At 37.0% G+C, this 26,652-nt stretch overlaps 1 protein-coding gene across 2 annotated transcripts in view; it reads right to left on the bottom strand.

The window, feature by feature from the left end:
* CHM (CHM Rab escort protein) overlaps positions 1 to 19,053 on the bottom strand; it is a 69,449-nt gene extending 50,396 nt beyond the window's left edge. Inside the window, exons 1-2 of one of the 2 annotated variants that reach the window (XM_054213687.1) lie at positions 18,982 to 19,053; positions 6,113 to 6,179 (exon numbers count right to left, since the gene is read on the bottom strand). In XM_054213687.1, the coding sequence (XP_054069662.1) occupies positions 6,113 to 6,179; positions 18,982 to 19,030 (116 nt within the window). In that variant the 5' untranslated portion in view covers positions 19,031 to 19,053. Of the gene's footprint in view, positions 1 to 6,112; positions 6,180 to 11,358; positions 11,477 to 18,981 lie in introns of those variants that run through there. The other variant, XM_054213688.1, reaches the window with a different exon arrangement.
* Positions 19,054 to 26,652: the final 7,599 nt, after the last annotated feature.

The raw sequence follows: 26,652 nt of genomic DNA, 5'->3' as shown, positions 1-26,652 counted from the left end.
GATTGTTTAATTTTCTCATCTGAAAACACTACAGAAAGAAGGTAGTCCAGACATGATTACTGATATAATGAGCAAAGCTTTTAGTAAAAATCTTGAAGAGGAATTCTGAAAAGAGCTGACTAATGGTTTTACAATTAGGAGACCTTTGTAACCAAGTATTTTTGTTATAATTGCCCTGAAGATGAACCGAGGAATTCCTTAAAATAATGGTCAAGATCAAAGCCTAATTAAAGCTAAAATATTGTCCAAAACTCTCAAGGAATAAGCTCCTGTCTTCTCTTGCTATGTTAGCAAATTTCAAAGATAGATATTCTCTCCCTTTTTTTAGGGTTATAATTCAATTATCCTCCAAAAAGAACACGAAACATTTTGATGGTGTAACAGCAGAGTTAAAATTAATTTTTCTACCAAGTTAGTTAGAGCACAGATATTTTCTTTTTCTACCAGACATTATTCCCTAGATGATATTTGCTCAAAACTTCTCCTGTATTATCTGGATTTTCATATGACTTAAAATACTGCTGCTTTTAGTTCACATTTTTCAAATTTTGAATCTGTAGCTCAGAGCTAACAGCAGAACTGCTACAGCCATTTTTGCAAAGTTTTGGAAATGTAGCCCAAGTATAGTTTTACCTCTGCAAAAAGCATAATTCTCTCTTCTCTTACATTATTTTGTGATTTTTTTTTTTCTCAGTTACTAACACCATTTTTTTCTTTAAGTTCTTTGAAAGTATTAGTAAAACCCAGTTCAGAACACTGAAATTGCAAATTGTTTCCAACCAATTAACAGTCTTGGAATGTGAACCAAGAGAATACCTAACATGTCCTTTTGAAGACAGACTGCAATTTGAGAAATTGAACACATTTGAAAAAGCACGAGATACACAAGCAAAATGTAAGTAAGAACCAAGAAGGTATTTCATGGACTATGCCTGTTAAGAAGATTGCCCTTCACAGTGCTATGCCATAACAGCCACGGTGTAACAGTCAGAGCTGATGATGTCTGAAGAAAAGCTGCTGACGCCTCATGATTGCTCCCAAGGGCTGCCTGTATGTGTCTGTCCTGCATTTGATCTTTCAGAAAGAAGTCTCGAACCATCAGAGTAGCTGTCTTTTGCAAAGGAAGTTACTGCCACATCGATTTTAAGGACCTGAACACAAAATGACTTGTATTTCTAACCCATAAAGTTTCATGTGCTACCTATTAAGTACACAGTCACCTGTATTAAAAATTCCCATTCTGGCATAGTAATTGTGTTTTGGAGCATGAGAAGTAGACTAAGCTTTCTTGCCTGCCAAGAGGAAGGGTTTAACCCAAATGGCTCTTGAGATCCTTCAGCTCAACAAAAGGGTGATGGTGGCAGTCACTTGTACAACATTACATTATATCCTGGGATATGAACATGACCAAAGGTAATCATCATGGACCAGCTGAGACCATGTTTTACTCTCCAATACCTTTGCTATGAGATCAAATCCTGGGAACAAAATAAAAACAACTTTTTCAAAAAAGGTCAAAAGACACCAGAATTAAGAATTTTTAACCAAAGTTTCCTTACTGGAAGTTAAAGAATTCCTCTATTTTTCTTGCCAGAAATTGACCTGAAGATCAAAAAGATGGCTATATGAAGACAGGGGTTGTATTACTGTATGCATTTTACAAGTTCTGAAAGAAGTGAAATAGATTGTCTAGCAAGAAATGGAACAAATTACAAAAGCAGGTATCCTGGTGAGGGGGTACAGGAAGGGTGCCCAGCGTGCTTTTGGACGCTCAAATAAAACAGAATTTTGCACACAAGGAACACTCAAGTACTCTGCAGGCAAAGTAAGGTCAAAACATAAGAAAGACAACAGGTGTCAAAAAGCAAGACTTAAGAAGCAGACAGAGCAAGCTGGGCACAAAAGAGGAGTTAAAATCCTGCATCTTGACAGTCCTTTACCTTTGAATTAAACTCTACATGGAAAGGTAAATAAAACTACAGTCTACAAATGCTATATTCAAGATGCTGAAAATCAAGTACAAAAGGTAGCTGAACATACCTTACCTCTTAATTACCCCATCCTCAAGAACCAAACTAGTACATAACTATATAGATATGTAATTACAAAAAGCAAATAAGCAAAGGACCAAAAGCAGAAAACATGACAAGCCACCATGAAAAAGTCCTATGCACATAAGCAATTAGTGTGGGAAGTATATTCACCTCAATTAATCAAATTTTAGTCTTGATCTACCTTTCTTCAGCAACTTCAAGTTTAAACTAAGTGCCAATCTCCACATTTTAAATTGCAAATTACTTTTCTAAATCACTTAAATATCCTTGAAATTTCACATGTCAACATCTCATTAATATCTACAGTAAATGTAGCGCTCTGAAAAGAACCACAGATTTTACGTTTATTGAGACAGATAGCTGGCACAGAGAAATAGAGCTCCTTCAATTACTGTTTGGCAGAAGCTAACTTTAGTTTAAAATCCGTCTACAGGAATTTATGGCAACACTGCAGTGAAGTGACTATTTTGAATAAGATTAGCTACTGTTGATGGTGATGCTTGGACAGTGTTTATAAATCAAACTTAGAACTTAGTATTTTATAATAGGCCACTTCAAAACTATCTTCCATAATCACCTATGCAGTATATTATGATAAATGCAAACATGGCTGGAGATTAAAAGTAATAAAATGATGTACACAAGGTAATGAGTGCAAGCAAACTGTAAACAAAGATTTTATCCATATACACTTTCTATACTTTGTGCCTAACTTAACTCAGACCTTTGTAGAGAACAAAAGATTAACCAAAATAGCACACCTAACACAAACAGGCATTTCAGTAAACACAAATCTTATTTTCTTATACTCTAAAAAAAATTTAAACTCATGATCCTTCAAGAAGGGAACAACATATATTGTTAAAAAGCGATGTTCTGAATATAAACAAATTTTTTGTTGATGAATTTTAAATTATACTGTTACCTCAGTAAAATGAAATTTGAAAATTCATCTAGAAATTAGTATATTAAACTAGACATATAGAAAATAAAATGTTTTAATTCAGATTAATCTCTGCCGAGCTTTCTAGACTTAACTTTTCACTTAAAATTCAAATGGCATCAGGGTGGGGGTTTTCTGTTGGTTTTGGTAGGCTTTTTTTGCAAGAGTATTAACTTAAACATGAAAAGCAGATGGCTTGAAACGCTTCCCTGTTTATGGGGAAGGGGCTGTACAGTATAAACATTTCTATTTTTTTTGCCAAGATATGGATTCCAGACCATGACTCAGTGAGCACACACACCAATTAAAATGGCAACTATTAATATGAGCAAAGAACACCTTGGTTAAGAACACCTTTCCCTGACCTTAGCCTGCAGTAGCGTTAGAAAATAGCTCCATAGGAGAAAGGAATCAAATGTGGAAGCCTTCATTTTCACAATAAAAACAAAAGCATGTGTGAATGTAAATAAGCATATTTAAGTGAAAACAGTAATAAACAAAAGCTGTATTCTACAGTTCTAATTGCCCGCTTCTGTGAGTTTTCTGAAAGGCTCTTCATCATAGCTAAAAATAGGCATGGATAGAAAAAAATAAAAAAAATTCGAAGTTTCAGTGGCTTACTATTATTGCTGATAAGGATTTTAATATTTTGGTCAGCAATCTAATAGCTAATTAAGAATTACTGTACAAAATGTTTGAAATTAACATGCCCTTATACATTATGCGTGAGGTCTTTATAGTAATTGCAGTATCACTACTTTGTAGTTGCATATTTCTTTAAGTTTATTACAATCTTAAGAGCTGTCTTTGTTTCAACTGAATCATTAGTTACATGAAATACGGAGCATCAAGTACCGCCTTGCTGTGTACTATGCCATTGTGACGTAAAATACTAGAATATTAGCCCATTTAAGGACTTTCTTCCCTACAGTTTCTAGGAATTTTCCATAGGTTCTGACAGTAGTCCATAGTGCCTGAAGATTCATTAGGATGAGCGAGTTCTTAATCCAAATGTCCTCCTATTGATAAAAACTCCTGACTCTGAAGTGCCTCACCCATCCTCACTACAGTCCAACACAGGAAGCCAGAGACTTTGCGGGTAGCATAATGGCAAACTGAGCAATTGCAAACCGTATTTCATGCAACCAAGTTAGTGAGCTAGTCTTGAAAATTTTGAAATTGTGTATGATTTCAAATTAGAAATAAATGTATGAAAAATGAATGGGTCCTTTGAAGGGCTGTAGACAAAAAAGATTACAGACATTTAATCTTGAACCGATGATGTTCAGAGAAAATGAACAGCTGAAAGCACATCCTTTTTAAGGTCTTGGTGCAAGACGCAATAAAAACTGAAAACATGTATAGTGTCTGCGGGAAAAGTCTCTAAACCTAGGTGCTGAACACACAGGTGCCTATCACAGGAATTTTCATAGAAAGGCAAGAACTCAAAAACATGATGTAAAAATAAAACACTATGCCAACCTTGTAATTTTCGGTGTACAAGTACTAACAATCAGAGCATCCACGCTCACAGCACTCTTGCTGCTACCACCACCTCAAAACCACCTGTCACACTTCTCTGCCGAAATCCAGCAGGTATCAGCTAGAGAAGAGATAACAGGTTGCCTGAAACTAGTGTCCACATAGACTTTTACTGGTTATTAACAGTTAACATGTAAGGTACTAGCCACCCATACACTTCAGATGAAATTTTACCAAATTATCCACTTTGGTTGCATGCACAAATATTTACCACAGCTGAAATGCAGAAATTTGGTTAACCTTAGAAAATTATTACACATTTTGGCCTACTATGACAACATTTAGCAGCAGCTACTTAGGTAGCCCTTGCTTCCTCTTATGACCCTCTCCCAAAACCGTATTAGCCCAGCAAATTGCGTAAGTGCAGTAACAATGGGACTGAAAAAGTAGCAAGGAGACAGGAGCCAGCTACAATCAAGATCAGTGACAATGCTGACAAGAAAAACAAAAAAAAACGTATCTGTATAATCATACCTTGCTCTCACATAATGAACTACAGCAGGCAGAGGGCAGGTGTCTAGCACAGAAATCTCATGAAATATATTGCATTTGTTACCTTCTAGAAAAACACAAGACAGTAACGCAGCCTCAAAAGCTGCTTAACAATGATTGATCGTCTCAAAAGAGTTATGAGAAAATTATAGTTTTAAAGTGCTAGATGGGAGAGGGCAGTATTTTAGAGGTTGTCTTGGTCAGCTGAGGCTCCAGCATTTGATCTCAAGCTTGCCTCAGAAACCAGAGCTCTAGACTTGGGTCATGCTACTGAATTTTGCTGTGAAGGTGTACAAATAAGCCAAGGTTCAAAGTTCCTACCTTCTTCTAAAAAACAGTGTGCATCGTAGTGTACAGTTACAGTTTATTAAAAAAAATTAACTTTGGCTAATTGGTAAAGAGAAGTAAAATGAAATGTTACTCTCCTACAAGGTTGCAATGAATATGCTACTCACAGTGCATGAGCAAATCCTTCTATTTGAAAGTTCAACGTACATTTTGAATTAACTGATTTCAGTGGTATTCTGTACTCTTCTTCCAAACTGATTTAGCACAGGATAGAGAGAACACAGCAAACAAAGAAGAGTACTGTGTTCATCTCCTGCCTTATCAGCCAGATTTCACTCGGCTTCATTCTGATAACAATTAAAATGCAAAAATACTTGCATTAACTTCTCTAGGCATTGAGAACTGATACAAATGAGATACTGGTAAAACGTTTTGTCATTAAATGATAATGGTCCAGGTAAAAATTCCCACAAAACCACAACGGGATATTTACTGTCAGGAATGATAATGAGCGGCATTAAACCTGTAACCATTCTCGTCTGTACAAAAGGAGGAGCCATCAACAGCATCCCTGACCACATCACTTATGTTCCAAATTACTGAGCTAGCATGCAAAAATTGCCCGTTCTATTGATGGAAATAACACCCCAAAAATAAGTTAGAGACAGAAGCGTAAGATCACTTGATACCAGATGAACACAAAACACAAGTGCTGAAGGGCACACTGACTTAGACACAGATATAGTTCTAGACAGTTTAACTCTTAAAAAGGGAAATTATTGGCATAACTTACGAATCAACATGAAGAACTCTTTGGCCACTTCTGGCACATGCCGCTGCAATAATAGATTCAGGCAAACCTGAAAGGACACATGCAATTTTTAGAACTTAGTATGCTCAGATGGATTAAAAAATGAACTAAAGTTAGAACTTGGTCAGAAACAGGCAGTTCAAATGAAAGATTACAATGTGAGTCACTGAAATTCTTAATACTCTCATGCTACTAAAATCATGAACACTAATTTCTGTTCATTAACATTTTGCTATAATCCTCCGGAATCACACTTTTTTTTTTTTTAAATAATTGTACGGCACATATCACTTGCAAACCCTACTACCCCCGAGTTAAAGCTTGCCACCAGCGCCTTCCCTAGACACCTTGTTATCATAAACAGATTGAGCACTTGCAAGCACAAGAATACCCAGATTTTAATGGGATGCTCTGTAACTGTATCACTCCTGATACAGACAGGTATTATCTGAGGGCATTTTTATGTATTTTTGTTCACTTCAAAGTGTCTGACATAATCTGAAGACTGTGTAACAACCCATTAAAATGATGTTTTAAAATGAAGAAATTTATGGTAAATGCTGCATGCCCTGGTATGTTGCCCAAGGATGCACTGGGAAGTAAAATGGTATAAACCTGTTGGGATGGCATTAAACAAGTGTGTATGGCACACAGAGTCCTGAACAGTGCTGTCTCCTCCGTATCACCCGTTGGCAAACATCTCTAGTCTGAACGGTCTCAGAACTGTATTTGGACTTTGTTTCTGATTGAACTAATTGGTTTGCTCCAAGAGCGCCCAGGAGCACACTCAGTATTCTGCATACAGACCAAGACCTGAGTGTAAACAGGGAAGTTAAACTGACAGTGCAGGTGTACTTTCACTTCGCATTTAAGGGTAATGTTAGGGACGGAAAGAATGCGAGATGGTTGTCCTTAAAGTGGTATCCCTATCAAAATCTCCCACATCGAAACACAGAATCACAGAATGATAGGGGTTGGAAGGGACCTCTAGAGATCATCTAGTCCAAGCCCCCTGCCAAAGCAGGTTCCCCAGAGCAGGTTGGACAGGAACACATCCAGGGAGGTTTTGAATATCTACAGAAGAGACTCCACCACCTCTCTGGGCAGCCTGTTCCAGTGCTCTGCCACCCTCAAAGTAAACAAGTTTTTCCTCATGTTCAGATGGAATTTCCTGTCTTGCAGCTTCTGCTCGTTGCCCCTTGTCTTGTTGCTGGGCACCACTGAAAGAAGTCTGACCCCGTTGTCTTGACATCCGCCCTTTAGATATTTATAAGCATTGATGAGATCCCCTCTCAGTCTTCTCTTCTCCAGGCTAAACAGACCCAGGTCTCTCAGCCTTTCCTCATAAGAGAAGTGCTCCATTCCCTTGATCATCTTCGTAGCCCATCATCATGCAATCACACTCTGTCAAGTCAGTATGTTTACATTATATTTAGAAAAGATATGTAGTAAAAAAAAAAAAAAAAAAACAAAACAACAAAACAAAAGGCTAGTGATATTTCTCTACCAGCAGTACCTGCTTGAAATGACACATTATCGCAATTCGAAGTTTAATAAAAAAAACGAGGCTGTTCTCTAACTTCTACTCCCACGCACCAGATTTTTACATGCACAGTTAGATGACTTGGATTTCTGACTAGATTCAGAAAAGATGCATAGCTCGCTATCTAGAATGCTCTATGGCACTAGCTTTGCTGAAATCTCTTTTTAAATGATGTATTGGCTGTTTAATCAGGTAATTCAGTAAAAGCGATTAAAATTCTAAAGGACTGGTATTAAGAGACACTTAGGCTACATATTCAATTAAGGGACGAGATTAAACAAAGTGAAAGGAGTGTTTCACTGATCTGATTTACAGCACAGCACCAGAAGCAGCACTACTAGTATAGCTAGTACAGCCAGCTGAACAGAGACGGAACTGGAACTGGAAAAAGCAGGTGTGGTAGGGCACAAACTTCTTTGGCTAGCTTCACGCCAAACATCATCTTCATGAGAATTTCACATCTGCAGATGTCTGTTTCTTCAGAGAGAATACTGCCTTCACAAAGGAGTAAGAGATCAGCATGTTGTCAACCTGACGACTGGCATTTAAGACACATAATGCAATATGTTAAAGGTTACCTTAGAGGTAGTGCAGTACCAGTTTTAGTTTACCTACAGTAAGCAGCTATTAGACTTTAATGGGACATTAAGTACAATTTAGCATGCAGAGAGACAGGAACAAATCTTTTTAAATGGTTGAGCTAGTCTTTAATAATTCTAGAATGTGAAATGCATTTTAGAAACACACAGTGGGACTTAGATACACAAGATCATAGTTTCATGAACTATGGCAGCAAAGGCAAACACAACCATCAAGATAAAGTGGTTCAACCTCTCTACCCTTATCTTTGGCCACTCCTGACCTCCTTCCATATGAAATAAATAAGACAGGTTTTGGCAGACCAGTTCCATGGCTCTGCTGACATTCCAATGGTATTGTTTGTAACAATATAAGGAAGGAGGTTTAAGACAGGCATGACAAATTTTCCAGGAGGATAGATACAACTTCCCTGCAAATTTTTCAGTTTTAACACTTACTATTTTGATGGATTAAAAACAGAAAATCTCTTTATGAATTGATAAAAAAGAAAAATTTGCAGTAGTTTTGCATTGCTGAACTTCCACGGCAAGCGAAGGCTTATCATAGAATTCATCTCTGGGGGTAAAAGAGGGATGAACAATTGCATCAGTTCCTGCGACATTTGTTTCACAGCCTAGAAAGGCCTATAGTCTTTGATTTTTATTTTTTTTTAAGAACTCAAAACACAGGCCATTCTGAACAAAGAGACAATGAGAAAATATGTAACTGCAGTACGCACTTCAGGACTGTCACAAGATTCTGGATGCACAGCCTTATCATGTGAAAGCAACTCCACATTCAGCTGTCCTCTGAAAGTGTTTATATATCCGTTTCATTTCTCTCTGTCTATAAACTATCTGGAATAGAATCTACAACTACTATTTTGTTTGTAGCTCCCGAAAAAGGTTTTCTTTCCTTCATTTGGGCATAGAGAATATTACTCTGGAAATAGAACTGAGAAACTTGTTTCTCCTTCCTTATTGATAAAAGCCACTGAGAAAGTGTTGTAAAACATCACCAGTGCTGCCTGGCTGACCAGGACTGGAGTTATAGCTACTAGGGCATAACTGATTGCCTTAAGCTTGATCCAATTGATGCTGTGTTGGAGGTCTGTTCTTCCATTAACCTTGGATGAAATTGGTCCCTGAATTAGCTTCCTCGCTCTTGAAAGCTGGCATCAATTTTCTTCACCAACTCTTTGCTTCCAAGATACTGTGGCCCCCCAAATACCCACTGGCAACAGAATAAGCAAGTGTAAGAAAGGCAAGGCCCATGCTTTTTAGCTTTTGGAGAGGCTCTCAGCACAACTTGATGGAGCAAGACACCATTTATTCTTATGTGACAAAACCTTGGTAAACCAAAGAAATAAGACTGTGGCTTGGCACCAGTTTCTGAATTCAATTCTCTAGCAGAAATAAGACCACATGAAAAATAGGTAGCTTCATCAAATGCAAGTTACACCTACACGTGATCTGGACTGCATGATGGTTACTGTACAAAAGTCTTTTCCAAGGAAAAATGCTCTGGTAAACAGACCATTATAATATAAGTATAGATTATACTTACAGATAGTCTCTCTCTACCCAAGAAAAAAACAGCTAAGTTGGAAAGGCCTCCTTAGAGAAATAGCAGAGATTTATTTAATGATGGCACGTGAAGCTGAACTATCTCCTAGGATGCTCACATAGTTGTGCAAAATAGGTCCCCTTCAGATTATGCAATAACAGAGAAATACATTCGTTTTTAAAATTGTTCCTGTTTGGAAACAGTTTCCTACTCTGAACTTTGATTTGTCAAAAATTCTAAAATGGATTATATTCCAATTTTGAAATGTGTCCAGACTGTAGCTACAGGGCAGAGCAGATTCCAGAACTTCTCACTCACAGTTGGTTCGAAGATAATGGCTTATTACAGAATTCAAGTGATTGCAAGGGAAAGGCTATATCCCCATTACTGATTCTGAAGTTTCACTTATGCCTAACGAGTAAATAAAGCTGGGTATCTCTAAGCTGGTTTTCTCATGAAGGATTATTCTAACACTTCCTGCCACTCATCCCTCTTGGGGAACCGTCAGCCTCTGTTTTGCCAGCTTAAAGGATGAAGGACTTAGCACAATAACCTGTGTCACTCATAACATTTAATGGTTTTAAACAGGCAGTTGAGAAATGGTTTGGATCCAGTAACATGGATCAAATAACAGGAAGATCTAAATGAGAATCTACATTTCCTTTCAGATTATAAAAAAATAATTCCATGATTGTACTGCTATCAAAATCAGTAATCAAACTACTGAATCATCAAAAGATCAAAAGATCTGCCCTCTGGTATAATTAACAGCAACCAATATTCTCCTAATAAGCTATTATGCATATTATTTACTGTGAAACACAGCACACCCCTCATTTTACATTATCTGAAATGAAAAGGTCTACCACAAAAGAACATTTTCTCAAATAAGGTTCCGAATCAGGAAGCTTTTAGATTTCCAATGGTATTAGCAGGAAATAAGAAGTCTGAATAGGATTCGCATGATCCAACCACAAGAAAGCAGCAACAGATCCGGACTTCAGTATGTTATACATAAACATCTGGCAGCATAAAATGGATTTATGTAGAGAAAGAAGGAGTCTATTTAATTATTGTATCAATTTAATATTCTGCCTCGGATGTTCTTCATATTTGAGGCAGAATCAATTAATAACTAGCAGCGCTTGTTATCAAGAAGTATAACACCTTCTGTGCTTCCTGGCCCTTTCACATCCCCTTTCAGAATGCTTATACATGCAGTATTTGCATTATGTAAAATTGTCCTGCACCTCCTTTCTCTTATCAGGAAAAACAAAGATAAAAAGTTTTCCTTCATGAAGGAGGACTGATTAACACCAGTTGAAACTTGTATCATCACTTCTTAAAGCCACTGCCTTCTTGTCTCCAGTTACTAACCTCCCTTTGTCAGACACAGTATTAAGTAAATTAGCCTCTCTGGCCTTCTCAAGAAAACATTAATTTAAAATTTCAATGAAGTAGGACATTACATCTGCAGACAGATATAAAAATAAGTATAAAATCAGTGATTTTACTCATGAGTGATCTCTGGGACACTAACATGTTCTAATAGGTAGAATTTCATAGTCACTTCTTGACATCTATCCAGAAAGCGATGCATTCGCATGAACCCGTGACACTACATCACTGAAACACAAGTGCAAAGTCAAAGTGAACCAACTTCTAAGTCTTTCTGGTACCGATCCAGGAAGAGTGCTGACTAGATACTCGCCCTTCTGTGTTTAGACTTCTGGGATCCTGTTGGAAAGATACTGAAAAAAAAAAAAAAACAAAAGGCAAGCAGATTAAATCCTAACAAGCTGGCTCTAATTAGACTAACAAACGTGGTGGCGTGGCTCACTTCAGCATGTAAAAACTGAAGTTAGTCCTACAAACTTTTGTGTTTCTCTGGCTGTCTGCATAATGCATTGGAAAATGCTGCAAGAGATTCCACGACTACATCAAAAACAGTTGCAGCACCAGAATGAAATACCCCAACAAGCCGACAGTATAAACACTAGGTTCATGACAATCTTATGATGAAGAATACAGTCCACTTTTGATAACACTGGTTTTCACTGCCAGCTGTGTAAGCACTATCTCTAGTATAGCCTTCTTGGATACATAAGAGGCAGATTAATCTCAATAAATCTTAGAGATGCGGCTGCTGCAAGCTGACCTTGAGGTTTACATCTGCTTGTTTCCAGCAACCTCTGACCTGCTGGAGCGAGTTCAGAGGAGGCCACAAGATGATCCGAGGGCTGGAGCACCTCTGCTATGAGGACAGGCTGGGAGAGCTGGGGTTGTTCAGCCTGGAGAAGAGAAGGCTGCAGGCAGACCTTATTGCAGCCTTGAAGTACTGAAAGGGGGCCTACAGGAAAGATGGGGACAGACATTTAGCAGGGCCTGTTGCGGTAGGACAAGGGGTAACGGCTTAAAACTAGAAGAGGGAAGGTTGAGACTAGATAGAAGGAAGAATGTTTTTACAATGAGGGTGGTGAAACACGGGCCCAGGTTGCCCAGAGAGGTGGGAGATGCCCCATCCCTGTAAACATTCCAGGTCAGGCTGGACGGGGCTCTGAGCAACCTGATCTAGTTGAAGATGTCCCTGCTCATTGCAGGGGGGTTGGACTAGATGGCATTTAAAGGTTCCTTCCAACCCAAACTATTTTATGATTCTAAGAAAATGTCCGTTACGTGAATTTTTAGACCTTGCCTATGAAGCAAAATCAGCCATACTTTCATTTTCATGAATAATGTGTTATACAAGTAAATAAGCAAGAACTAGAGGAATTAGCTACACATTTACAGTTCTCAAGATACCAATTCTACTTTTGGTTTCAACACAGCAAAACAAAAATTAGAGATAACTGCTAAACTAGAAAACTCTTTTCTTCAGCTTTAAAAGCCAACCAATTTTAAAAGCTTTACAAAATAACGAAAAGTTATAACTCACCTCTGTGTAATCAAAAATTAATTTCTGGCTTACACATTGTGTCTCTTCTGATTAGTGGCTATACATAATACTATAGTGATGCACTACCTCTTCAAGTGACTTTTAATGGATACATTCACTGCCCCAAGCAATTTATAAACTAAACAACTTCACGTGTGGAAGCATCTTGGTTCCTGCGTTGTTCACTGTAAACTACTTCCCAGTCATCCAGCTGATAAGCTTTTACCGAATTACACAAGCTTCATCTTGAAAAGGTTTAAATGTTTAATTTGCTTCACTGTATCTACTAAATAAATCACAAGTGGCGTTTTCATAATACAAAATGTTGAAGGAAAATATATTAAAAATGCTGGAACACAGACAATTTCAGAACAATCTTCTGGAGTCAGACAGTTGACCAACTGCAATAAATTTTGTTTGTATCCAAACTTCTAAGCACTACACAATCATTGTAGTATGTTTTCGGTATATGTAGAACTTGAAAGGCATTTTGTAACAATCACAAAGTTGAACTACTTTTTGTATATAATATTTTAAGTTAAAACCAGCTAATTAAACTTGATAATAGGTTTGATTCATTTTATTATATGTTTGTACTGCAGAATAATATCAAAAGATATTTCTGCATTACAGAGTATACTGGTGGCACAGAAATGACAACCCATTAAGACAAATAAATTATAAATGGTCAAGGAAAGAGTCACAAGTAAAAAGTTCCTTCTCCTACATTAGTAATTCCATATAATTATCTATGTACCAACAGAGGTTCTTACAAAATGCTTTGGTTGGCTCTAGAGCAACCTCAGTGCACCAGTGACTTAGGAAGTCTTGTCATAGAAAGACTGAATTCCCAGCTTTATGACCATTCTCCAGACAGTGGAATGGTATTTTCTGCTGGGGATAGACAAATGTCTTTTCGATTACTCCTGATTCAGACTAGAATTTCAAAGTACCTTGCTAAGACTTTTTTCTGAAGGAGTTTTTCACCTTGATATGCAGATGACCTATTGAATATTTTTCACAGTAGGATCACAGAAGGACTACAGTCTCTTATTTTGTAAGATCAGCAATATAACCTGGAAAACCTGAAGAACACTAACAGGCTGAGAAGGACAACAAACGATTCACAAAATAATGAGTTTTCTTACAAGAGCAGCAAGGGACATTTCACAGTATTTGGGAAAGAATCCTATCTGAGATATCAGTGGGAGTCCAAGCCTCCAAGAAGGCTGTCACAGCACGTCTGCTACACAAAAAAACTCAGAATAGAAGGCATGCCAGAAAACAACCCCTCTATTTTAGTCAGGTTAAAAAAAGTCAGTAAAATACACTTGGAGAATACTAAAAAAATAAAATAAAAGGGGAGGTGAAACAAAAACTGTGAGTCAGTGTTCATTTGGTTTGACTTTTACATGGACAGGTAGTGACTTATTTACAAATGATAATAATAATATGGGCCTGTTTCCTCCTTCCAGACACCAACATTAAGTGCCACTCTACAGTCCACAAGAACCACTGACATCAAAAAATACCCATCTTCAGCTGGTTTTCCATCTAGCTTTTGTTGGAATAGCTGCCGATGTAAACTGAAGACTGTATACTTATATAACACAATGTAACCAAAATATCAGCCCAGATGATGTATTAGAAAACATTTCAGGCACATTCTAAAAATATCACCCTAAAAACATCCTGCAACAATAAAAAATTAGAAATTATTCATTATTCTATTTTTTTTAAAAAAAATCAATCTTCAATGTAAACTTCATAGTTCACATCTATAATATTTAGGTTGGTTTTTCATGGTATATTTTAAAAAATTGTATTAGTATCTGGAAGTGATTTTTCCTAACACTATACTTACATAAGACAAACAAAGTACTTACACCACTCCCAGCATATTGAACAATAAATAATAGATTCTCCTGACAGGACTTTGATGACCTGGCAAAGCCCGAGTGCTTTCAGCCAAAATCATATGAAACCATAAATCACTCTTTATTTTATAGAATATTTCAAAATGGATTCCTGCTTTCTACCTTGAAAGTCATTTCATGTGTTATTTATAACCACTGAAAACCAGAATGGAAAGAAAATTGCATAGAACTAGAAAATTTACTGTGACTGCTTTTACAAAGAATAACTCCTTTTTAGAAAAAAATTAGAACTACTGGCAGACAAACTTGTGAATACAACCACTTTTTAAAGAGCGGTATCCTTTATTTTACAACTTCACCAGCAGTTAATACAGGCCTTCTGGAGTATCAGAGACAAGTTTAAGAAGTTAAGACTGAATATAGTCCAATCAACTGAAGAAATTCAAAGATTAAGGATGACCCTGCATCCTTAGCCACACCACTTATAAATATGCACAGTCATGTTTCAAATCTTTGCACTTAGTGTTTTCTGACATAAATTCAACATTGCTGAATGTTTTGCCTATGAATTTTCATGACAACTGCCTAAAAACAAAAGCCCTGCCATTGACTCCTAGCTCTGTGTCACTCCCAAATAGATGCCTGTTTTTTTGAGATAAATATTTATCAAAGAACTCATAATGTTTTCTCTCGCTATAAATGTACTACCATGTTAATGTCTGTGCTAATTTACAAGTTGACCCCACAAAAGTTTATCAATAATGAACTCACTGAAATGAAAATGACTAATGCCCACCTTGAACTCCTCAAGCAAGCATCATCCCTCCAAATCTAGATCTTTCTTTTAGAAAAATAAAAATCACTGAACATCACTTTCCAAAGAGCAGACCTTCCAAAATACTAGAACTGCTCTGTGGATTGATGATATTGCATAATATCTGCTTTGGCAGAGAATCATCCAATAAATCTATTCAGTTTTGGTTCGTAGGTAACTTGACTATACTCAAAAAGCAAGAAAATAGGCATACGAGAGGCCAGGGCGCGGGAGAGAGGAACAGGAAAAAGTTACTTCAATGCTGCAACAAAAAAGGGGGTAGAACAAAAGAACAATGTCATAACAGCTTTAATTCTCATATTGTGTTGCCATCGAAAACTTCAAAATATGCCCATCAGTTTTATATCATACGATAATCTAGTTTTCTTTAGAACTATGGATATAAATTCCATGATAGTAGTGAACTTTTGCTGCTGAACCCACCAGGACTATTATTTTTGTATTACACATCCATCTTCCTCTAAACTTGCCCACACCAAGAAAATGTTTAATCTGGTTTAAGGAAAAGTAGTTTCTTCAATACGCAAATTTACTTTTTTCATAGAAATACTGACGGAAGTAATTGAATCTAAGCATTAAATGGAGCACTGATGACTAAAATTTAGTGTGAGGTTCTATTTTCATTAAGCTTACTACAGGGAAACAGTTAAATGAGCCTGAAATAAAAACAAATTCAAATCTAATGTTACCACTCAATCTAATTACTAAAATTAACAGAAGCACAAATTATAAAGCCAGAAAAAGGCCATATATGCAGAAAAGAATGCAATTACTCCTATGCAGTTAAAAAGATCATTAACACAAACATTCTAGTTATTACAATATGACAATTAAATATCCATAGGTACACTCAGTACTGGTTACAACATTTGAAAATAGAGAGTTAAAGACGAAGCTAAGATATTCCCTTGGGAGTCATTTCCCAGAAGAAAAGACAGACAAAAATTTTTACTTGGAACATCTTCCATGAGTATTTTAATACGGATTAAAAAAACCCCCAAAACAATCAGTCAACAGTGTTAGTCACCATTTATGTATGTTCTCAGTAAAAAGGAATGCAAAAAAACCCAAAATAATTCCTAAAATGCAGAATTCTGAAAATCCTGAAATGATTTACAGCAGCACTCCCTACAGGTGGGGAAAAAACGCATCCTTTAATACAAATCCACACCACCAAATACAGCAGTATTTCAGAGGAATAATTTAGCTCAAAGAATTTCCTTCCTCCAACATCAAATCCCTAATATTACACGATCATTCCAAAGCAGGGAAGATCATATTTGATGGCTGCTGTGTAACCAACTCTAACTGGCACAGACAGTTCAGCCAAAAGTGCCTTTGCTGCTGCTGAACTGCCAGTTACAGGTGAGCTCTTCTAATAGCGTGTCTGGGCATGCACAATCCCTTCCGTCTGTGACATCCTACCCCCAACCACCACCCCTCCACAGTGAGCAGCCTGTTGTTACTTAACACACACATCCATCAAGCACAACGTATCATGGGCCACGAAAGACATCACACAAGAACAGGCTGCCACCACCGGAGCGATTCCCTTGGCCTGCTCTGGCCTGTGAGACCCCTCAGCACAAGGGCGGCCAGAGCAAGTTGAGTTACATTCTACCTTCATTAAAAATTACAAAAGCTCCAGAAGGAAAATTTGGTGGCAGGTTTTTACTCTTCCATTGGAATTATGAAAAGATGAAATCTTATTTGTGTAAGTTATAGTCAGCTCTTTTAAAGAGGTTAACATCTTCACTAGCTTCCTCAGTAGCTAGACTAGCTACTCCTACTACTGTTTTCACCTCCTACTTTCCTTACTAGCTAAAATAGCTAAAAAAGCCTAATAACATTAATTTTATAAACCTATGAGTTTCCTTCAATTTTCTACACTACTGCATCACCTACATAAATACTATTTTTCTCATGTCAGTAAAGAATGAATTATCCTCAAAAATCACAGAATTTATGCAATTTTTAATATTTTGCCTGTTTAGTTTGGTACTTTAGCTTTTCATTGAACCATTCTTCTCCTACACCCAAAATATTCGCAAATCTGAATACACATGAAAATGTCAAATTCACTAGTTCTTAGTGGGTTAAGAACACAGAAGAGATCTCTTAATTTGCTCAAGGATCTTAATTTTGCATTTTAGAGTTATGGTCAACAATGGGGACAATATGTTCTTAGAATCTCTTACAAACTTCAGAACTAAATCAGAAATCTTTTGACCAATTATGCTTATGTTGTAAGGGGATTACTTTTCCTGGTAAACACTGAAAACAGCAATTACATTAAGAAACTCACTCATTCTACTCCAAATTGCTAGAAAAGTAGTCTTAAATTTGGAGGACACAAATTGACAAATTAGTGAACTCCAAAAACACAGCTCCTGATTTCACATGGAAAACAGTAACATTTTTAAGTGTCTTCTGTTTTGTGCTCCAGCTAACACCCTGAGCTGACAAAGGGAGATCTTCATACACGCAAACAAAATTTGAGTGTAAATTTGGGACCTACAAACAGTAATGCATTTTGAAAATTTTAAGACTAGAGCTCAATACTGAATTTAAGGTGGGGTGTTTATCAAGACCAGTTCGAACCAGGCCACTGTCACTGGGTTCTAGAAAACAGAAATCTATTTCAATATTTAAAGATTATTATGATATGAAAGCAGCAAGCATCTTAGTTCTGACAGACAATTCTAAAATTTGTCTTGTAGTTACAGTGTTGTATGTTTCAGTGAGATATTCAAGATCCATCATTATTCACCTGAACAGGAAACAGGATGAACTTTTGCAGAATATAGAAAGCACAGGCAGTTCCAGAAAGTTCAGAGTTAAGTCTCTGATATGTGCAATCATTCAACCTTACGTTTGTTCATATACTGAGAAATAGACTTTAATGAGGAGCACCTCAAAAAACAAAAAGAAGTGTTTTGGGTTATTTGTAAGCAGGCATAAAGACTGGGAAAAACTTTTAAGAGATAAATAATACAAAAGAAAAAAAGAAGTATTATGAGCATATACCATATATACTGCAACAACACTGAATTTAGCTCTTCAGAACTATTTACACTGCACAAAAGTAAACTTGACCACAGGAGGGTATTTGAGGGAAAGGGGCTGCCAAGGGCGGCAGGATCAGACATGCTCTCAGGTGCGCAGGGGCAGGAGGTGTGCCTGACCGGCTCCCCGCTCACGGGGACGGCCTGCATGGCGATCCCCCTCCTAGTCAAAGCCCCGCACCACACGTACCTCCGTGCCACCTCTGTTTCTAAGCAAATCTTGACATCTAAGTCTTAGCAGCAACGCTAGAGCGGCCTACGAGTCCTCCGGGCACTGAGGCAGCGCTGCGCACACAGGTGCCCTCGCCAGACCCCCGGCACGCCCTCCCCCGCCGCCCTCAGCTCTGCCCCCTCTCAAGCACCGCCGCCTTGACACCACCCGCTCAGCATCTCCGACGCTGCCTCCCGCGTTCCCCGCCCCGGCGCGACCCGCCGCTGCGCCGTCTCCTACCGGTCCCTATCACCACCACATCGAACTCGGAGGGCAGGTTGTCCGCCATCTTGGGAGGGACACCATCACGTGGCCGGCGCTGGCGGAAATGGCGAGAGCGCGGGGCGGAGACCTCCGTCCGCCGTGCGCGGGGCCTGCCGGGAGCTGTAGTTCCGGGGGAACTCGGTCTGTTCGTCGGCGGTGGCTGCGAGGCCGAGGGTCCCTCCTCACAACCCTGCCGTAGGGCTGAGGAACAGTCCGGTCCGCTGCTGCTCCGGCTGGCTCTTCACAAAGCGCTTGTGTGGAATGCCCTGGCGGCTGGTGGGGGCGTCCAGGCCGTAGTCCCCTTACTCACCAATTGTGATAATTTCTTTCCTCTATGCGCCACGTTGAAGAGGAATTTTTTAAAAAAAGTGTATTAGTTCATCTATTTCTAGTCGTTAATGTCATGTCCTTCCTTGTTAACGAACCGCCAGATTGTATGTTGCATTGTACTTCGTTTTCTGCATTCAAAAACCTCTCTACTTTTCTCAACCCACCATGCAGCCTTAAGTCACGCTTAGTCTTGCTCTACCTCTTCCTTCATCATACAAAGAAATGAAGGGGGAATCAGGGGTGAAACCCAGAATCTACAATTTCAGAGCAGCGTGTTCTGCATTACCACTCTGAGTGAAAGAATAGCAAGAAAAAAAAGACCTATTTGAAAAAGCCAGATACAGCAATGTAGGCAAAATAACCTAGCACAGAATACCTGTGCCAGAATACACTGGAAATTTCTAGAAGGTTTTGCTTTTTATTTTGCATTTAATGGCTTATATGGTTTTAAACTAATCTCTTAATATTATTCATTGTGTATGATTATATTAAAGTCTTAACACCTTAAATCAATAATAACAATAAACCAGCTAGCAGCTTGTTAACACCTTATTACAAGCTCCTTGTTCACATAGCAAAAGAATAGTGAAAATAGTATAAAGCGACTAATGGAAACCAGAGACCACCTTACCCCCGTGGTACTGCCAGACATGCTAGAACAGACTACAGCACAGAAAATAGTCTAGCGGGAAACATCAACAACACAAGAACAAAAAATATATAGATATAAACATCAGTTCTTGATTACCATGCTAAGAAACATATAGCAGAGAAAATTAGTAGTTATGGATTCAGATGTAAAAGTAGTAAGATCAAATCTTATGTTCCTTATGCTTTCAACTGTCCTATAGAGATTTTAAAAAAATCCTTCCATTCTGCAGCCTCCATAGCGCAATTCTGTTAATAAAGCTGTCGCTTCTACTTTTTAACCTGTAACAACAGAAATTTATGTCCAGAATTCTCGCAATGCTGGATCATTCTGACCTAAATGTCTTGAGTTGAGGAACAAAGCATCACTATATTGGTTAGATCAGATAAGACAAATTCTCTTTGCACATCCTTTTCTTACTGAGGAAGGGCATACTGATGAAAATATAATTGCATTGTGAAAATCTTTTGTTACTGTTTAGTATAATTCTAGGACTGCACTAGAACAGAGCTATTTCACTGTCAATGTCTTACTGTTTCTCAAGTGCTGAAGTATTTATCCCACCACAAAATGCTGTTGTTTGGTTCTGTGAGTTCCTGTTAGCTTCATTCATAAGATGCAATCAGTGCAATCCTATTTTGTGATGACAGTCATTATCCACTGGACCAGAAATTCTTCTTAGTGCTATTTATTTGACAAAAATGATTATTCAGGATCTTTAACTGCAAGGTTTGTCAGCCCCATACAACAAAAAAATATTTCTCTGTACTTGCAGTTTTAAGATCAGCAAATGTAGAAGTAAAATATGTAAGTATGAGTAATTTTTATGAGAATTTCATGGACCTTGAGAAAATGTCTTACCATGTTTTTCTCTTTAGCTATTTAATTGCAATGTCATAGTAACAGAAAGCAGCATACCCAATTCTGCATGGATGAATAAGCACATTCAATAAAGAAGATTTAACAGAGTAAATCAAACACTGGATTAAACATTTTCTGCATAACAGACCACAAAATGGGCATTCATTTTACCAATAGATCCTCTACATTAGAAACAAATAGAAATGCATACCAACATAATTAAACTGCACATCCTGTGGCCTGATTGCAGAATTTCCCTAGATTTGTTAAACTAGGTCTCATCAATTAGAATTGCCAAAATGCATTCAAAAATGCACACTGACAAGACTAAGTGTATTCTTTTAACCATTTGTATTATATACATTTGCTTTTCTGTATTTTATGAAATAATTCACAATCCTATATATTGCAGAGGATTCATACAGCATTTTGAGCAATAACAGTTCAGACAGACACATGCAAAGATCAATTTTAAGATTACACTTTTAGTACTTCTAAATATTTTTTCTGTAAGCAACTTTTCCTACTTTGATTTCAAGCAAAACATCTCTAATAAAACCATGGGGTTTGGCTTTATTAGTTTTATTTGGGATTTTCACATTTTCATAGAACTACCTTTGTTACTTTAAAGTCTGTGCAGTTAATACTTAACTTTATCAAAAAACTTTTGGAAAACCCCATAAACTATGTGTTTTGACTTTCCCAGGTAGAAACACTAAAGCCCAAGAGAAAATTTGGACGAATCCGCATTAGAATTAAGGAATTTCTAGTCTCAGATCATTTGATCAAATATTTCTTCCTCCAAAAACAAACAGCAAATACTTCATACTCGCTATTGATGATTTATTAGTTTTTTTAAAGTTATGTAGTATCTTTATCCTGCAGTGACTTCACGTGTGAAATCTCATTATTCATTCTATTATTCACTCAATGGATACAGAATTTAATTCTACTTGAGTACCACTTTGAATAAGGATGAGCAGCAGGATCGGGCCTATTAGCTGCTTGAAACATCTATTGAATAACCTGATTTACCCCAACTAAATGGCTCATTAGTTCAGGCAGCAAGAAAACGTGTGTGTTGCTGAAGCTATGCATGGTTGTCATATAGAGTTTGCTGTTATGCAACTGTCAGTCACTCAAGCATGCACAAACTAGATTGTTCATTAACTACAGAAACAGCCACTCTACATTCAAGCACGTTTGGGAAAAAATTATTTGTTTCCAAATTTCTTCTAAACTCCGATACACCTTTATTCTATTCACCTTCTTCTTTGTTACTACTTACCTGAAGTTTTCTTTCTTACTGGCATGGCTGGCAGAGGTCAGACCCAATCATACCCATAAAACACATTACTTGTGGTTTTTTAGTGGCATTAGACCCTAAATTACAAATTCTCAATTGTATGTAGACACTTAATTCCCATTAATCGTATGAATATTCCTTTGGTATAGTAATCTTGGCCTTGGTAGATCAATGAACTAAACATATTTAAAAAAAACCCCAGTAATTAAATCCACATTCTCTAACTAAGGAGCACTGAAATTAATTTTGAAGTTGCCCTTTTGATTACTAAGATGTGAGTAAATTATAGGATTGTTTAGAGAGATGGGGAAAGAGAGTTACATTTCACTCTACTTCTATAAGCATGCGATGCAAGAAGTCTATTTTTCCAATCTTTAATTAATGACATTCTGCAAAAAGTCTGTAGGTCTCTCATTGCAGTCAAAACTTTCTGGTACAAAGTGAGCCCAAAGGAGAAAAAACCCAGGATGATAGCTTTGATCAGGCTGCTCTGCCCAGCATAACTGGCGGAATATGGAAAGAAGGCTGCACTGCAGCTTCATTTAGGATTACTTATTAGTTTTACAGGCTTCTTAAAACTACAGATGTGCAGGATGAAGGAGATAGTCTTTACAGTAGCCCAAAAGTTCAGTTATTTTTTATGCTACAGGCTAATCTTTAATGCTTAAAATAGCTGATGAACCTAGGATGATGACTAATGTGCTGAAGCTTTTATTGCTTGTCTCTCAGAGACATGTGGAAGAAAACTTACTTTAGGAATTGGAAACCTGGAGAAATACTGGTAGTCAAATCAGACTGTATGTTGATTTACATTGACGTAAACCCATGTTATTAGTGCATTATATGCAATATATGGTGTCAGTTCATTTTTTTATTTGGTTAGATTACTTCTGTCAGTGCTCTGTAACAGTGGCGAAAATAATTCAGTATAGCACATGAGTTATTATCACTGTATCTTCTTTTATAGTAGGGTTGGGGTGGTTTTGGTAGCTTTTAGGCATGCTTGTAAAACAGCCTTTTACCTTCCTAATTTTCATTCTGCATCTTTTTTTTCCATGATAAAAAGTGTACTTTTTAGGGCTACTGAGATAGAGACAGAATGGTGTAAATTATTTTTGAAGCTGAAGTAATGTCAATATACTTAAACAAAGGACAAAAACTTCCTTGCACATGTTCAGAAAAAAATAATCATGAGTTTGTGACTATGTTTTGGGTTTAATATACTGTAAATTTTTAAAGGAACATGTTCCTTTTCAGAAGTTTACTTCACTTCTCCAGTGGACTGAAATGTGTTCTTTATTGTATCTAAGAGGTCCTTGGGAAGACAAGGCAGAATTTCTTCTAGCAGAAGTTTGCATATTACTTTTCAACACTTTTATTTCAGACTTTCCACTGTATATGGATTACCCCCTCTTCCTATTCAAATGAATAAAAAAAAATGTAACTTATCATCATTGTGTCATCAGTCTGTAAATGAAAATTTAAATGGTTCTTCAAAGTATTAGAACTCCCAGATTCAGGATTGGTCAATAATATGGCAAAGTCAGTTACCTGAGAAAATGCTTTCCTATGCTAAGATCAAGATAATTTTGAAGTGTGGAATATCGACATTGCAGATAAATAGGAATGGGCAGCAGTCAGTTCCTGTCTAGCGTCAATGAAGAAAGAGGCTGGTATCAAAGCCAAAAATGTGACCTAGAAATACTGTGGACTAATGCAGGATAAGTTATAAGAGAAAGCAAGCAACAGAACTTAAATGTACTTGGACATACACAGTTGAACCTTACCTATGCTAGTAAGGATTTAAATTATAAACTCTCATAGAATATATGCATTGTTTTCAAAGTATGTTTGTATAGCTTAATTACATGTTCTAAGTGATAACTTGGCATTTTTAAAATATAAGAATATTTTCTTTTATAAGACACAATTTCTTTTGTTTCTTTTCATCTGCTGAGAATTACTTTGTTAGAATAAAATTCCATCTCAATAACATCAACATAAATTGGAAAGAATTACTGAAATTATGCCATTATAAAACATGATGTTACAAAGCAGAGTTTAATGCTTTGTGTCCTAGAAATTCCATTATTTGCATATTCTGGCATCTAAAAGTCTCGGTCAATTATGATATTTCAGAAACTGCCAGTAAACAACAGACAAAAAAACCTGATTGGATATATAGGACTGCTATATAAAGTTGTGCAATAAATCAAGATTAGTAAATATGGACGAGTGTGTCTAATGGTATTCAGTTACTGCCTTATGTCATTTGCAATGTTACTTGACGCAGTTTTTATTGCATAGTAAGAGGTTTTCAGACTTGTGTTTACGGGGTTTAGGAAAAAATGTACCTTTTCCAACACATCTGGAGACTGAAGCTTATGTAAGAAACTAATCTCTTTTCTCTGGAAATATTCCTGTTCTTTTATATATTGCATTTCTTTTATTCATCTCTTTTGAATTGTTGCAAATTTATGAATATGGATTCTTTAGCCGTTAGGGCATACTCTTACTTCATTACAGTCAACAGAATTTTTGCCACACAAAGTTCAGCCTCTACGTCATGATCTTTTCTGATTGATTAACAAACAATAATTACCATTAAAGGTCCAAGATTCTTGCGTATTTTTTTTTAAACAGTAGTATTCCTCAGTCTTGAAAATCCTAAATGACACATGGCTGAAAAGAAAAGAGAGGATAAACCAAGACTTTAAGTTCTGAAACTGATAAAGCTCCCTTAGGAAACTCACCATAAATATTATCATATAATTAAAAGGGTTTAAAGTAGTCCACAAAGCTAAGTGAATTGATGTGTCTCATAGGCAGTATTTTTACCTAGACTTCACCAGAGAAACCATAAACAAAAGACGATAAAGGCCTCAGATGAAATGAGTTCTTGCAAGCTCAGATTCTTGTGAAGACACACTTATCACCAAGGACTCAAACATGAAACTGTATCCAAGAGACATCTAAAAGTTAGGAGTGAATAACAGCCACGGACCGATTTTCAGCTAAAGCAAGCTATAAGCGATAAAAGTGACTTAAAAAGATGAAATAAAGTATGACAACTACATTTGAAATTATGTAAGCAGATGATAAAAATGATGAAGCAAACATTATTTTTACTTTGAGAAAGTCTGTGTTTGGGGTTGAATTTGCCTCGGTTCCAGTGCACTGGGTCTGTCAGTGTTCCCCTTACAGCTGCAGTGGTGAAAACTTATTAACGTTACCTGAGGGCATGTACAGCCAATGGAGGAGCTGCCAGACCCTCTTACTCTCTTTCCCTCTGAAAGGGCATATGTGAAAATATGTCACTTGTAGGAGTGCAAGTTTGGGAGAAATTTTTGTTGTAAAAGGCTGTGACTAAAAAGAAAGCCATCAGCTTCTACAGCCATCAGTCTTGTTCATAAGAAACAAGAATTAGTGTGATCACCTCCTATTTTTAGTAAGTACATTTACTAAAGCCATATGCAGGAAAGGCCTCCTTATTAAACACTTCCCTCACAACATTACAGTTAAATAGCATTTTGCATTTAAAATACTCTGTTTAGGATTTTAAAGCCAGAGAGTCGCAAGAGTGCTTCATTTAAATTTTTAAGAAATTTGAAATGAGATTATGCCCAGTTTGCCTCACAGAAATGAGGACAGTTCTTGTTTTTCTTTCAAAAGTTGTAAACTGATACCAGACTATATGTAGTGATGCTTTTGAGAATTCAGAAAGAACACTTACGATTTAACATCTATTTTTCATTAATCCAAACACAGTACACTCCATTTAAATGCTAGCTTTTCCTGTGCAGAAAATAAGCCATCCACATTGCACTTATTAAACTTTAATTAAAATGTATATGTCTAGGAAAAGAACGTTCCTACTGTAAACATTATGTGGGTCAGCTATATTGAAGTATTTAATGGTTTTTTTGTAAGATGTTTGCATTTTAATCTGTTTTCAGGGGACAATGCAATTGAGCATTCTAGCATATCTGAAACCTGAATTTCAGCATCATTGAATTGATAATAGGGTGTTCTCCAGTTCATGTGTTCTTAGAGTGATAATGTATAAAATGAAAACAATAGGAGGTTAAATCTCTTTGTAGTCTGAGTGAGAATTTTAGGTTTGTATGTAACAAATCATATCGCATAGTACTAATTAGAAGACTTTTTTTTTTGTTTCAGTCTTAGCATCATCTTTTTTAGGGTAAGATCTAGGCTTAATGGTTGTCAGTCTTAGCAGACATGTACATCATAGATCCACGCAATACATACAATACAGTTCTTTGATAAGGTAATTTCTCCAGTAACAGAATTGCTCATTGCTTCCCAATGTGTGACTATTCCTAGAACTGTAACCATCTCTCTCAGAGCAGTTTTGCATCACAGACTCTCTAAGGGGAGGGAGGAAGACTTTGAGCCGTTATGCTTTACTTATGCTGTGTGCCTAAAACAACTCAGAAACTCTAAAGCAGAACTAATGGGAACATGATGTTCACTCGCTTTT

The sequence above is a fragment of the Rissa tridactyla genome, chromosome 9 (assembly GCF_028500815.1).
Source record: "Rissa tridactyla isolate bRisTri1 chromosome 9, bRisTri1.patW.cur.20221130, whole genome shotgun sequence".
NCBI classification, from domain to species: domain Eukaryota; kingdom Metazoa; phylum Chordata; class Aves; order Charadriiformes; family Laridae; genus Rissa; species Rissa tridactyla.
The sequence above is the reverse complement of the archived record's forward strand: the minus strand, read 5'-3'. Positions and strand labels throughout refer to the sequence as shown.